Source organism: Telopea speciosissima, chromosome 6 (assembly GCF_018873765.1).
Source record: "Telopea speciosissima isolate NSW1024214 ecotype Mountain lineage chromosome 6, Tspe_v1, whole genome shotgun sequence".
In the NCBI taxonomy this organism is placed as follows: domain Eukaryota; kingdom Viridiplantae; phylum Streptophyta; class Magnoliopsida; order Proteales; family Proteaceae; genus Telopea; species Telopea speciosissima.
In genome coordinates, this window is record NC_057921.1 from 43,583,531 (window position 1) to 43,598,806 (window position 15,276).

A 15,276-nucleotide genomic window follows, 5' to 3' on the forward strand; every position below is an offset into this window, starting at 1 on the left:
CGAGATTTCCGAAATATCCCGATATATCGGCAATATTTCGCGAAATCTTGAACCATTCCTCTAATATCCATATTAAGAGGCAAAATCTTCTCGATACAAGGCAAAGCAAAATCTTTGTATGGCCGTTTCTTAGGATAAGGAGAGGAGCTTGTTTCGCATCGGTGGTAAACACAAATGGGGGACAAGGGACAATAGGAGGCTGAAAAGGGACGGAGGGAGAGAGATGGGGCGCAAGGGAAGAAACCAAGGAAGGACAGGCTAAGTGAGATGGGCCAGAGGAGAGGGTTGAAGGGTCCAAAGGGATACAATTAAGTGGGCCGAGCAAAGAGGCTGGACCAGTGGGATCAGGAGTCGAAGAGGGGAGGGGCGCAGAAGGAAATAAGGTGTGAGGGGGGCTCACCCCAAGGTTAGCATTAGGAATAGGTAAGAGAGGAGTGAGAGAGGATCGATGGATTGAAGAGGGGTTAACCTCTATAGTCAATAAGCCGACAACGGGAGGGCGAGAGGAAGCTGAAGTAGCAGGCCCAAAGGGAGGAAGAGAGGATGGAGACCCTTCGACTGTAGGGGAAGGGTGCAGAGGTGTAGAATGGCAGGGGAGAGTCGGGTCGTCAGTAGTAGAGTTGCAGCTGAGAGAGACAGGAGCATAGGCGATGGCGATAGAAGCAGTTTGGGGCACAAAGAGCAGCTTTGATGCAGCAACAGGAGGGCGGGACACAACAGACGCAGGCTGGAGCTCTTCCTGGTGAAAGCGACGATTCAGGGGGAGAGTAACTGTCACCGCGTCAGGGACTGAGGCCATTTCAGGGCTATTATCTTCCACGGACCGCAGGTAGGAGAACCGATTGTTACCGTTGGTCCTTGCACGACTATGGACCAACGACAGGGGAAGAGTGCCAGACGCATGCCCCCGAGGAGAGCCAGAGGCGGGATTTTCTCAAAAGGGAGGGGCCATATGACGACGACTACGATTGGGTGATCAAAGGTCAGAAGCTGAGGTTGGGCCATGAGGAGGGAGACGGTGAGGGGAAGGGGGGTAGATGGTGGTGTGGTGGTTTCTGGGAGCACAGAGGTTATGGTGGCAGAGGAAATCGGAAGATCCTCACGATCGACAACCTCACCCATCTTGGGGAAACACTTATGGGAACCATGCCCGAAGACTCTGTAGACAAGGCAGCGGGGAGGGCTCCATTCGTAGATAACTTCTTGTGTGAGCGAGTGTCCTTATTCATCAGCAACTGTGATGGAGGACGGAATGGGTTCTTAGGCAGAGACCTCGATGCAGATCCGAGCAAAAGCTAATCAATCTTTCCTTTTGGTTCTTGCGTCTGAAAAGAGAGGCTTTCCCAACATTGAACCAACGATACTGAGCCCATCAGTACACCAAAAGTTTAGTGGGAGACCAAGCAAGGAGATCCACAGAGGAATGATGCTTAGATCAATTTTGATGAAGCTGCAGATGCCAATTCCATTGACAGAGGAATATTTGTTTCCGACCAACTTGCCATGGACCTCCCTCCCTCCAGTGCATGAAGCTTGTCCTTTTCATCCCAAGAACTTGAAAATGAAAAGACCATTATCCATCAGGTATGTTTTTACATTCCTTTGAAGTCTCCATTACTTAGAGAGGGAGAGTTTAACAATATGGAATGGTGGTCTGCTTCCAATGAAATGGTCGACCAAAGAATTGAGCCAGATGCTCACTTCATGGTTCAGAAGGCTAGATGGGCAGAAAGCAACCTTGGAGCTTCCAACAGAGGAAGGGGCAACGAAGTGCAGGGGAAGACCTTCACAAGAAGGACCTGGTGCCTGGCTGAAGAGGGGAAGGGGGCGGGTGGTGGGAGAGGGAGGGGCCTTGGTGGTGACTGAACCACACCAGGGAGGCCAGCCAAGGTGGCCGGCACTCACTGAAGGCCTTAATATGTTGATCCTGGCTGCAATCGATCTCTCACTGGTTTTCACTGGTTCGAGGTTGAGTTTGCATTAAATGCTTCAATTCTATATGCCCAAATATTTGGAATCTAAGTCCTATACAGGATTAAGTAGTTAGTTTCTATTTTGTAATGTTTTAGGATAGCTTCTATGTTGAAGAGAGATTTAAATTGAGAGGGACTCTCCCTACCATACATAGGGGTTTCCTATTTTGCTTATTTCCATGAAGGTATAAATAAAGAATGGGGGATGATACTCATTACCAACGATTTGAACAATTTGTTAAGCTCATCCTTGCTGATTTCTGTACGATGCAGTGAAGTCCTTGGTGGGATGCCAAGTTGGACTGGTGAGATGCTAGTCAAGTTCCTTGTGTGGGCTGGGTTTTTGAGAGAATGCTCTGTTCTTGATAAATGAAACGATTGGAAAGAATGAAGGCATAGATAGCAATTAGTTGATGGTAAATTTTTTATGAAATGGGAACTCAAATCAGGTCATGGTTAAGTGTGTCAGAAAAAAAAGTCAGGTCTTGGTGAATTTTTGAAACTAATGAGAGAGATTTAATGATTCTACCCCAAATGCTAGCTGAAGGATACCCCGGATAGTATAGCTTTTTTGTATTTTTTCTGGGCAACATTTTAATAGTATGCAATAAAAGCAGATTGGATACAAAACATAAGGGTACATGGATACACCCCATAGTTCTCACTTTGTCTATGCGACCCAAGGCATTGGAAGGGGCCTGGATACAAGGAGACATCAACAAGGTGACCAAGGCACCCTGGATGCCTAGGTGACGCCTTGACAACAACCCCATGTGGGAACATCATGCTACAACAAGAAGAATGAAGTGAAGGCATAATGGATATGGCCCTATATATATGTACTCCTTGAGGCACCTTCCCTGGCCAGCTCATCTGCTATGAAGACTTGAATATCTTGATGGGACATCTTTTCCTCTTTTACATCCAATGGATGACCAAAGCTGAACCCTAATACTTCAGGTTCATTTTAGGAGATTAAATAACCAAGTGGTAGGAGCATGGTTGCTGGTTGTATAACATCAATAAACACATCATGAACATCTGTACCCACATCAGCAATCCAGAACTCTTAAAATAGCATCAAAAGTGATTGCAGATGATTGACAGCAACCCGGAAGTGTAGAAAGCATAAAAGTGTCAATGAAGATGACGAAACAGCAGTAGGACTAAGCCTAGCGACAGCTAGTAGCTTTGGAGTTCCTTTGGAAACTGATGCACATATTCTCTCATTCGTTCTAGAATCAAATCTCTGTACTATGAGCCTTCCAGCCTCCATTATGTAGTAACTAACTCATATTTCATAGTGTATCATGTACTTTTGAGTCCTGCTCATGGCTTGGCTGCACTGATTGTTGACCATTTTGGTATAGGCACGCTGCTTGACGGAGAGCCTATTATTAAATTACCCCCAAAATCAGTATACTTGACAAAGGTGGAGTTCTCTACTGAGGAACGGGCCTTCTATTTAAACCTAGAAGCAGATTCACGTTTGCAGTTCAAGGTATTGATGATGCTCACACTTGTTTTCTTTTTGATTATCTAAAACTGAGCTGGATTTACTCTTCATGGCTAGGATATCTGATCTGTCATTAGAAATTTTTTTGTTTGTATCGGCATGTTTATAATGGATTTCAAGGACTAGTACCTCAAATGCGTAATGTTCTTAATTGAATATCTTCATCTTGATTGGATCTTGATGTCTTGACCTGCAATTTGAGATTATGATGATGTTTATTCTGACCAATTTATTACTGGTGTTTGCTGACCTGTTGCCTCATGTATATGTTGCTGATGGTGGATAGTATTTTAATGTTGACACCCACCTGAAATACATGCTTTAGACTGTCGATATAGGTACCCTGTTCTATTCCCTCCAGATCACAACCATTGTTAGTTAAAACGGGAACGGCAAAAAAAGGTGTTCGGTACGGACGTGTTTTAAACGGATCAAAATATGAACGGGGCGGTAAAAAATACGGTCAAATACGGTAGATACAACAAAAAGACGAAAACAGACGGTACACGTTTTAAACGTTTAAATTTGAACAATACGGTGCCAAAAAAATGGCAATATACACGTAAATTGGTAAATAATTTATTAACTTTTATACCCAAAGAAAACCATGGCCTGGAGACAACTGGCGAAGAGATTCCAATTTAACAGTTTAGATGGTAGTTTCTTATCTATTAATATCTAATCACTGTCACACCGGAAAATGACCCTGAAGACTGAAGCTGTGCTGCAGAGACTCCTTATTATCGTGTACTCCCCTAAGATTTTCATCTACCGTCTGATTGAAGTTGGGCCTTATCTAGTCAACATTTCCATCAATCAATTCATTAATTGTATCTCCATTATGAAAAAGGTAACTGATCAAATGGATGGATTGTAGCAAAAAAAAAAGGATCAAAAAATCTAATCACCGTCATTTCATGCTTTCGTCCATACTGGAGCTTTGAGACTGGGTGTCTGGGTCTAAGTGTTACTGACTTCTGAGATTCCATTGCTATTTTCTTACTTTTCTTTCTTTTCAGGCTAGTGTCTTAAGAGCGGTTGACTTTGGGTTTTTGGGAATGGAATTTGCAAATGCCGTTTTTTTCTTTCAAAAATACGGACAAACGTTTAGAACTTTTTCTTCAGCTGCTCACATTTTTTCCTGTCTCTTTGAGACCAGTTCAGCAATTCGCGTTTAAAACGGCAAAAAAACGGTACGCCGTTTTATTCGCGTTTTGAACGCGTTTTAACTAACAGAGATCACAACCGATGAGAACATTGTATACTGGGATTGATGGGGATACATAAGAAAATGGTAAAACAAGCATGAAAACACCTCTCATGAGAAGTAAAGCTTGTAGAGACTGCTGAAAACCATTTGTAGTGGTATGCCAAACTGTAATGAAATTTTTTTTTTTGGTGGATAAATAATATATTACCAAAACGAGGAAAAGAGAGAGGGGGATGGGGAATATACAAGGGGAAAACAGAAGGGGGGGGGGAGAAAAAAGCCCCAAACCAAACTAAGAAAGGGAGTGGGGCCGTAAAAGAGCACTATCTAAACCCCAGGAAACAACAATATGCCTGTTCCTTAGGGAGTCACAAATGGCCTTTTGGGGGAGAAGAGTCAAGTTAGAGGAAACATCCAAAGAGATGGCTTTCCAAATCTGATCAAAGGACCGAGAATTGGAGGTCCATCTCCTAAGGTTCCTCTCCATCCAGGTGTGGTACAGGGCTGCGCCAAACACAAGCTTACCAACAGTGTCGTAGATAGAACATCCAGGGAAGGTCATGACCATCCAGAGCCATTCTCTAGCGAAGGGGAGGGTCTCCTACTGCGAGGCCAAATAGAAGAAAGGGCTTTTTTCCAGATGGTAGAAGAAAATGGGCAAGCAAAGAAAAGGTGGTCAATGTCTTCAGAACCGTTTCAACAGAGGATGCAAGAAGGGGAGACTGGGATTCTACGGTGAAGGAGGAAGGCTTGGGTGGGGAGGAAAAGGTTTAGGATTCTCCAGGCTAAGAAGCTGTGGCTAGGGGTGTGACCTTTGAACCAGACTAGCTTATGCCAAAGGATAGTAGGGGCCTGGGTTCTAACAAAGTTTCAAGCAGATATAAAGCTAAAGAGGCCGTTGGGGGAGGGGAGCCAAATAACCTTGTCCGATCGAGAGGGGGGAGGGGGGAGGGAGTGCCAGATCAGGGAGAGGGTGAGGGGAAGGGGGGAGGGGGGACTAGGAACCATGATAGATAATGGAGGAAAGGGGAGCGGTCTTGGGGATGCCGATGGAGTAACTTGATCTAGCCCCAAAGAAGTTGTAGAGGATCCCATTAGGGTGCCAGGGGTCAAGCCAGAAAGAGATGGAGGATCCATCAACAATATAGGAGGAGGTGGCTCTAAGAGCCAAAGGGCGGAGGAGGAGGATCTTGCGCCAGACCCAGGAGGAATCTGAAGGAGTGGGGACGGTCCAAATGGAGTCATTCTTGAGGAGATGGGAGTAGACCCAATGAACCCAAATGGAGTCATGCTTAGAGGAGGTTTTCCAAATAAGCTTCAGAATTCCAGCCGTATTGGAGTTGCGGATATGGCGGATGCCAAGGCCTCCTTCTGATTTGGGAAGGCAGATGGATTTCCAACTAATTGGATGGAGGAATTTGGATGTTTCCTTCCCTTTCCGAAGGAAATCGCAGAAATAGTTCTCCATGGTTTTGATGGTGGTTTTAGGGAGGCCAAAGATACCACACCAATAAACGTAGGAAGATTGGAGAACCGATCTAATGCATTCAAACCTACCCGCATAGGAGAGGAGTTTGCCTTTCCAGAGTTGGAGGCGCTTGCGGATATTGTGAAGTATGGGGGTGCAGTGGTGACTAGAGAGCCTAGCAGGGATGAGGGGGAGGCCTAGGTATTTCATTGGGAAGGAGCCCAGGGAAAAGCCCGTCAGGCGCAGAAGGAAGTCTTTATCGAAATTCAAGATCCCAGAGAGAAAAAGCTTGGATTTAAGGAGGTTGATTCGGAGGCCAGAAAGACTCTCGAAGAGATGAAGGGAAGACATGATGGCAGAAATAGAAGAGGGGGAGGCCTTGGAAAAGATCATTAAATCATCCGCAAAGGCCAGGTGGGTTAAGTTGAGGTGTTTACACTTGGGAATAGGGGAGAGGAGGTGGAGATCAGTTTTGGCTTGGATGCTCTTCAAGAGGACTTCCAGGGCCAGAGAGAAGAGGAAGGGAGAGAGGGGGCATCCTTGACGGATCCCGACTTGAGAGTGGAAAAAACCTGCGGGGGAGCCATTGACAATGACAGAGAAAGAGGGGGAGGAGATGCAGGCAAAGATCCACCTGATGAAAGTCGGGGGGAAACCCATTTGGGCAAGCACATCGCAGATGAAGTCTCATATGAGGGAATCAAAAGCTTTGTGGAGGTCAATCTTCATAAGGGTAGCGGGCGAGTGGGATTTTCGATCAAAGCCACGCACAATTTCGGAGCAGAGAATGATATTGTCCGCAATGCTCCTACCAGAGATGAAAGTCGATTGGTTTGGGCTAACTAAGGAAGGGATGAGAAGTTGAATTCTGTTAGCCAAGATCTTTGCAATGAACTTGTAAAGAAGATTGCAAAGAGAGATAGGCCGAAAATCAGACAAAGAGGAGGCTCCATCTTTTTTAGGGATGAGGCAAAGGAAAGTTTGATTGACCTGGGCAAGCTGGCTGGGATTAAAGAAGAAGCTGTGGACGGCTTTGAAGAGGTCCTCTTTGAAATGATCCCAGCAGCTGAGGAAAAACCCCATATTGAATCCATCAGGGCCCGGGGCTTTATTGGATTTATGGGAAAGGATAGCCTTGGAGATCTCATCGCCCGAAGGGAGGGCAAGGAGAGAGCTAGCCAAGGAGGAGGGAACAAATTTGTTGATTAAGCCACGGGGGAGGGGTGAGGAAGGGGGAAGGGGGGGGGATTAAAGAGGGAGGTGAAAAAGGAGACAGCCTCAGACTTGATGTCGAGGACAGAGGAAAGTTGGGATCCATCACGGGCAATGAGTAAGGTAATGGAATTGGAGCTCAATCTGGCTTTTGAAGAACGGTGGAAGAAAGCCGTGTTTGAATCTCCAAGCTCCAGCCACTTAATACGGGGTTTTTGGCTGAGAAAACTTTCTTCATTAGAGGGGAGGGAAGAGAGCTCTTCAGAAAGTTTTTCTCCTCAGCAGCGAGCGAGGGATTGAGTGGATCCGATTGAAGGCGAGATTGCACACTGGCCAGGTCGGATCGGCAAGAGGAGACCCGGGAAGGGATATTGCCAAAGGTGGAAGAGTTCTAAGATTTGAGGGCAGATTTGGTAAGATGAAGATTTTTGGCGAAAGCAATGAGAGTGAGGGAGGGACTGGAATTGGGAGGGTTCCAGGCTTTGAGGATGGTTGGGAGGTAGTGGGGATGAGATGTCCACATGTTGAAAAATTTAAAAGGTTTAGGGCCAAAGAAAGGGTATTGTTGAATAAGGAGATGACAAGGGCTGTGGTCAGACAGTCCTTGAAGAAGGAAATTGGCATGGGAATGGGGAAAGGTGGAGAGCCAAGCTTCATTGATGAGGAAGCGATCCAGCTTGCAAGCAATTTGGTCTAGCCCCCCTCTGCGATTGTACCAAGTTAGGGGGCCCCCAGACCATCTAAGATCATCAATACCAACTTCCTCAAAGCAGTCATTGAAAGCATTGACAGAATGGGAATCAAGAGGGCGACTTCCAATTTTCTCAGATTGAAATCTGACGACATTGAAGTCACCCCCAATCCCCCAGGGAAGGGATCCAGATCTGGCTTTAAGGAGAACCAAATCATCCCAAAGGGAAGAACGGTCGGCAGCCCGGTTGAAGGCATAAACCACCGTGAGGAAGAAGGAGAGGGAGGAGTTAGGGATGGAGCAGAAGAGGCGAATAAACTGAGGGGAGGAGTGGGAAAAGGAGATGTGGATCTTGGAGGGGTCCCAAAGGATCCAAATACGCCCATTAGGAGAATGGTTGTAGTTGGATATGAAGGACCAAGAGGGGCTATGGAAGCGACAATGCGAGGGGCATTGGATTGGAGGACTCGAGTTTCAAGAAGGGCGCAGAAGGATGAATGAGAAGACTTGATAAGGGCTTTAATTTCATGATGTTTGGCCAGGGAATTAAGACCCCTGACATTCCAAAAGAATCCCGCAGACATGGAAAACTAAAGGGGGTAGGGCGCCGAAGTCCTAAGGGGACACTTTTGTACCTCTTGCGATAGTACGCTAGGGTAGGGCGATGACGGGCAATGACCATGTAATGTAGTCCTAGATAGGTAGGAGAGGGCTTAACAAAATGGAGGGAGAGGCCTGAGCTTGAGGAAGAAGGTGGGTGAGAGAGAAGGGATGACCAGGTTTTTGGACCACTGGGGGGGGGGGGTTGCTAAGGTGGCGGGGGTGGTTGTAGTGCTGGAGATGGTGGTGGCGGAGTCTATGTTGGTGGCGGGGGGGCGTGGGGATGGTGGTGGAGAGAGTGGAGGGTACGGTGATGGTGGAGGGGGTGATGGTGGTCGGAGGTGGAGGAGGAGGTGAGGAGCTCATGGTGATTTTACTTCATTTTTGGCTATGTTTATGCTACTTCACTTCACTCATGGTGAATTCGATCAAATTAAAACTTAACTTCAACACTAACTACTTATCTTCTTTAGTTAGGTAGTTCTCCCCTTTCTCAGAGACCGTAAGACCCCGGTGGAATCGAAGGCCTATAGACAGAGTAGTAGTCAGTTATTTCATTCATAAAGAAATATAGGACTGCTGAATGAAATTTTTATGAATGATAATTGAAGAGATTATTCCCTTCTCTTTGAAAGGGGATGGGTGGCTGGTGGGAGGATTTTTGTGGTGGTGGTTCAGTATTAACTGTAATGAAAATATTTGTAAGATCTTTGATGAATATTCCTGATCCTACCTGGTTATCTGTGTTGACATTGACTAGATAGGTTCCTTAGGCTCCTTTTTTTGTGTAAAACGGGCTGGAAATGCAAAATTTCAGGCATTGCCTGGTTCATTCAATTTACATTAAAGGGAGAGCAAAAATTTATTGTGGGAGCCCATTCGTTTTACATGTTCTGGCCAGTAAATTTGGTCCTAAAAACAAGTGTAAAATTTTCCTGAAAATTCCGATGCCGCCTCTGTCCCAGAAATGTCATCACTCTGAGCATGGTCATATGTGTTTAACCATCTCAATCAGAGTCCAGAGTTTTGCAAACTCTGTGATTTAAGGGTGGAGATGATAGGTGTGGGTGTTCGCACCTTTCAGAACCTTCTGCCCATGCCATCAGTTGGTATGAGACGGTCAAGGGTACAGATATCTGTGTGGTGATGGTGCGGCCCTTGTTTTACAGCCATTTTCCATTGAAAGCACCATTGTAAGCAAACACCATAAAATTTGTCCAGTTTTAAAATTTTATATGGAACTTGGTTGGAAAATTATTGGAAATTTTTTTAATTAAAAGCCTAACAAATTTCAAGTGGGGAGTCGGGGGTTCTGTGAGAAATTGGTGTTCTGTTATTTTCAGATGTAAAAAGGGCTGCTTTTATACACTAATGTACATAGTTGAAGCCTTATTACTATTTTATGTTTATATTTAGGATTGTCTACCTAGTTTGTTGCCCAATATGGTTATTCAGAATCTGTTGTCATGTAATTTACATAAATAAATTCAAACATGTAAGATAGAGCAAATTAATATATAACTGAACCAAGAACAGTATATGTAGACAATGGAAATTAGCATCATTATCTTAGGTAGATAGACACTTGGAGAGTATTTTTATAACATCTGTAACAAAAATATGTTTTTATCAAGGGTAAATTACACTTGAGGTACCTAACATTTAAGGTATCTACGTTTAAGGCACCCTTATGTGTAAAAAAGTACACCTAAGATACCTAACTTCTAAAAGAAATAAAAAATAATGTTCGCGGTGCTAATGCCACAGTTTTTATATTTGTCAAAAAGATTCTAGTTGGAAGGGACTAAGGGTATGGTTTAACATCACATTCTTTACATTTTTTAAACCTTTGATTTGGAAGCATTGCTGTTCATTTAACATTTTAAAATTTAAATCATGGAAAATATCATTTTACAGTCTGATTTAAGATCACACTATTAGTAGCATAAAAAATATTCCAATTGAAGGATAGGGTTCAATCTTTATATTTTAACCTTTTTAAACCTTTGAATGCATCATGACCGTTTATTTAGCATTTTTAATAATGTAAACCCAACCGTAAACTCTGATATATGATTGAATCATTAGAAGCATTCAATCACATGATTTAAATATTGATTTCAAGATGCTAGATCAAATGCATAAAATGATCCAATCATAGATTAGACTTAACAGTTCGGTAAAAAATGACCTTGATTGCAAGATGCTAGATCACATGCATAAAATGATCCAATCATAGATCAGAATTATGGTTAGGTATAAAAAAGGGCCATTACCCATGCTGTTCCTGCCTATACAGGGTCTTGGGAGGGGTGAATTTGGTTTGGTATTCAGTATTAAAACTGCTAAATAAACGGTCATGATGCAAATCAAAGGTTAAAAAATGTTAAAAAATGATGGTTGAATTGTACCATTCCAATTGAATTATTATAGACTTTTTTGACGGTCTGATCTTAGATCAGATTGTACCCTTGTGCTTGCCATGAATTAAAATTCCAGTTGAACAGCCACGATGAACGTTAAAAAATGTTAAAACATTATGGTTGAGAGAGCTCACCAATCAGCAAACTCGACCTCAGCTCAATCCCTCTCTGGGTTTCTCTGCCAGGCATTCCGCTGCACTTTTGGTGTGAGGATGGTCTCTGCATGGTGGGCTCTGTCCTTGGGAAGCCTCCCTACTCAGATGGAAGAACAAAGAAAAAAGACAGGCTCGCCCATGCTAGAACCTGCATCGAAGTTACCGCTGATGCCCCTTTACTGTCCTCTGTCACTATCATTGACAATGAAGGGTTCAACTTCTAGCAGCCCATGAGCTTCGACTGTGTCACACCCCACCCTGACTTGATCCGGGTTATGTGACTGAATATCCACAGACATTCCCAAAACCACCAGGATCACAGTTCAGTGGCCTACCTCACAGTAAAAAGTCATAGGATCAATAAAGGAATCAGAGAATGCAGCGAAAGATCAAAATACAATTATAACTTCAGTAGCAGAGTACTAAATGATAACATAAGTATTTACTTAACCATACTGATGATCTAAGCTTTACAATCATTCTTATATATATATATACAAAATATCCAATAAGGTTAACTTACATAAAAAGAAATCTCATAAGTTGATCAAAACAATATCCATCACCCAGCAACTTCAAGCAGTAGCCAACAAGTACAACTATCATCGTCACGTTCATCTTGTGCCCATCCAGCTCCACATCCATCACCATCAAGCCAGTTGCCATGTCTAAAATAAAGGTATACCGAGGGATGAGCTCCACTGAGCTCAGCAAGGGGAACACACAAGCAAATGCAAATAGTCCATGATGAATGACCTAAAACTAAGTATGCTCCTAACATCAGTACCAAGTCTCATGGGGTATAAATGCTACTGTAGTAGGTATGATATCCTCGGTCCCGGAAACACAAACCAGGCGTCGATTACCTGAGCAATACCACTGTACCATGGTGGGGACCCGCCAGCTCAGGTATTACACATCTGACGCCAACGAACCCCCAAATGCTAACCCTACTGTTTGTTCCCGTTCCGGTATTACACATCAGACCTAGGACAGTGAATGGCATTCCAGTATTACACATCGGACCTACCACAGGTTATCCAACACCTCTCCCTTGTTGGTAAGGGCCGTAGCATTGGGTTCATGATATCCCTAACCATATGTATTCTAACATGATGTCATATGATTCAATAATAGTAAATAAAGCAATTCTGTCCAGCATCATCAATATCAATAGCATTCAAAGATCACAGATAAATTTATGCATATGCAACATGGAATGCTTCCTAATATCATGCAACACCTAATGCAAAAAAAGAAGCTATAAAACTATATGAACATCATGCTATAATGATGAATGTCATGGCAGCCATCAATAAACAGAAATTAAAGTAATAAACACTATCGGTCCCGGAAACATAAACTAGACGTCAGTCACCCGAGCGATACCACTCTACCACGGTGGGGACCCGCCAGCTCAGGTATTACACATCTGACGCCAACGAACCCCTAAATGCTAACCCTACTGTTTGTTCCCATTCCGGTATTACACATCGGACCTAGGACAGTGAATGGCATTCTGGTATTGCACATCGGACCTACCACGGGTTATCCAACACCTCTCCCCTGTTGGTAAGGGCCGTAACATTGGGTTCATGATATCCCTAACCATATGCATTCTAACATGATGTCATATGATTCAATAATAGTTAATAAAGCAATTCTGTCCAACATCATCAATATCAATAGCATTCAAAGATCAGATAAATTTATGCATATGCAACATGGAATGCTTCCTAATATCATGCAACACCTAATGCAAAAAAAGAAGCTATAAAACTATATGAACATCATGCTATAATGATGAATGTCATGGCAGCCAATCAGCCATCAATAAACAGAAATTAAAGTAATAAACACTCTTAAACAAGGTCAAAGTTCCCTTACCTAGAGTTGGATGTTAACCAAAGCAAGGAGATAATCCAACTCCCAATTAGCCTCACCAAAATGATAATTACAGCCCTAAAACAGCAGTAGGTAGCATGTATTAGGCAATAAACAAGTCTAAAACATAGCCTAAACCAACTAAGACCAAGGTTGGGACAGCAGGGCAGAACCTGATTCAGACCTGCCTGAAACCGGTTGATCGTAGGGGTTACAAGCTCTGAATCCGGTTGATGTTTCAGTGCCTAATTTGAGACCCGAATCCTATGGATCTTGCCATGCATGGAGTCTAATCCCCCAAATTGGCTTAGGGGAAACTAAGGGTACAGCCATGGGGTCATTTTGATCCAATTGCATGTATGATCAAAGCCAAGACTCCCAATCATAATTAAATAAAAGAGAAATCTTGGAATTTCAAGAACATGGCCGAATCCCAAGGAAAGAGGGCATTGGGACAGCACCAGGGCTGGAGATGATCCTCAATTGAGCTGGATCAACCCAAATCATGTAGGGTTTTTTAGGGCTTTTATAGGTCAACTTGTCTAGCTTCAAGGTATTGGGTTGATTGCCATAAACTTAGTTGGAAAATCAAGGGAAGAAGGAAGGAATTTGGGGAAATCAGAATTTGGATGGATTACCTATCTTGAGTATGGAATGGAGAAGGTGATGGCAGCCCCAAATCCAAGCTTCTCCAACCTTAATTGCCAATAGTTTCCAAGCCCAAGTCTTCTCCTCCTTTCTTCTCTTTCTCTTCTTCTTCTCTAGAGTAAAATCGGTTCTTAGTTTGAGAAGAAATGAATCCTAAAGCTAAGTCTTCTATATATAGTTAGTTGTACTGAGGCTTGTTTGGTTTGGCTCTAGGTAGAATTAGTTTGGAGAAATGATTCTCAAAACTGATTACATTGGAAATAAGTACTTAAAGTCTTATGTTTAAGTCATGGGCTTGATGTACCATGACATAGGTGGGGCCCCGGGCATGTTGGCACATGGGTAACTTAGGACACACAGGGGTGTGGGTCCCAGAAGAGGAAATTACATTTCTGCCCCCCATTATGCCATTAAAGCATTAATGATATATATATACACACGAATGGATTCTTACCTAAGACCCGGCCTATGAGATTGTGAGGTTCTGCATGTGTTCGATCCAACATGCTTGACATATGAAGCTTATATGCGAGGTCCCGTCCGGTTCCTCAAGTCCCAAAAATAGCTACATCAGCCGATTCTTCGGAATCCATCATTGGGAAACTGGAAGGTTGGTTCGAATCCTCAGCCAATAAAGCCCACAACATTGAGGCATACATGGTGTGAACCAGAACCTGAAATCACACAAGTTCAAATAGGCTCAGTTTAGAGGTGGGTGTCACAGACTGGTCTCCCCCCCCATTGTATTTCTAGCAAAGTTTTTGGTCACTACTATGGTAAATGCCAACTCCACCCTTCTTCGCCTTCCATTTCCCTTTCTTCTGGAATCCTCCCTAGTCCTCTGTTGAAGCCCTTGACCCCATCACTCCTTCAACTTCTCTCACCCCAATCATCGCCTCCCCTGGTAACCCTAATTTTTGCTTTAAAAATCTATTACCTCTCTCTACCCTCCTCGCATTGCCTCCTCCCCTGGTGGTGCCCCCTCTACTTCCTCCTCTCGAAGTCGTCGTCGGCATCGTACTCGTAAATCTATTCACCACTATGCCTCCGCCTCCACTTCCCCTCGCGGTCACACCCCTCTTTCTCCCTCTTATCCGTTGGTCTCCGACGACCTTAGGACCGCTGGTCACAACCGATTCCTCCCGTTGGAATCTTTGCACGACTTTCTGTCCCTGGAAACATTGTTGTTCCTGCCAATCCCACTTTTCTTCTGTTGCACTGACCCCTTCCATCGTTTTCGTGTCCCCTCCCTCTGCAGACCTCACTATCCCCTTATCTGATAACCCTCCCTTAATTCCTCGATCCTCTCTCCCCCCTCTCTTGCCTTTTCCTACCGCTAATCCTGAGGTAGGTCCCACTTGTCTCTCTTTTCATTCTTTTCCCATCCCACTTACGACTCTTGATCTCGCTGGCCTCAATGGGCTAGCCCCTTTGCTCGGCTCGCCTCTCCCTTCTTCTACTCGTTTCGGCCCATTAGCCACTCCCTTTAACCCCTT

The 15,276-nt window shown here is 44.0% G+C and overlaps 1 protein-coding gene across 1 annotated transcript in view; it reads left to right on the top strand.

Moving 5' to 3' along the window:
• Positions 1–15,276, top strand: part of LOC122664344 (helicase-like transcription factor CHR28) — a 126,586-nt gene that overhangs the window by 23,172 nt on the left and 88,138 nt on the right. Inside the window, exon 7 of the mRNA XM_043860120.1 lies at positions 3,344–3,474. Within this exon, the coding sequence (XP_043716055.1) occupies positions 3,344–3,474 (131 nt within the window). The remainder of the gene's footprint in view (positions 1–3,343; positions 3,475–15,276) is intronic.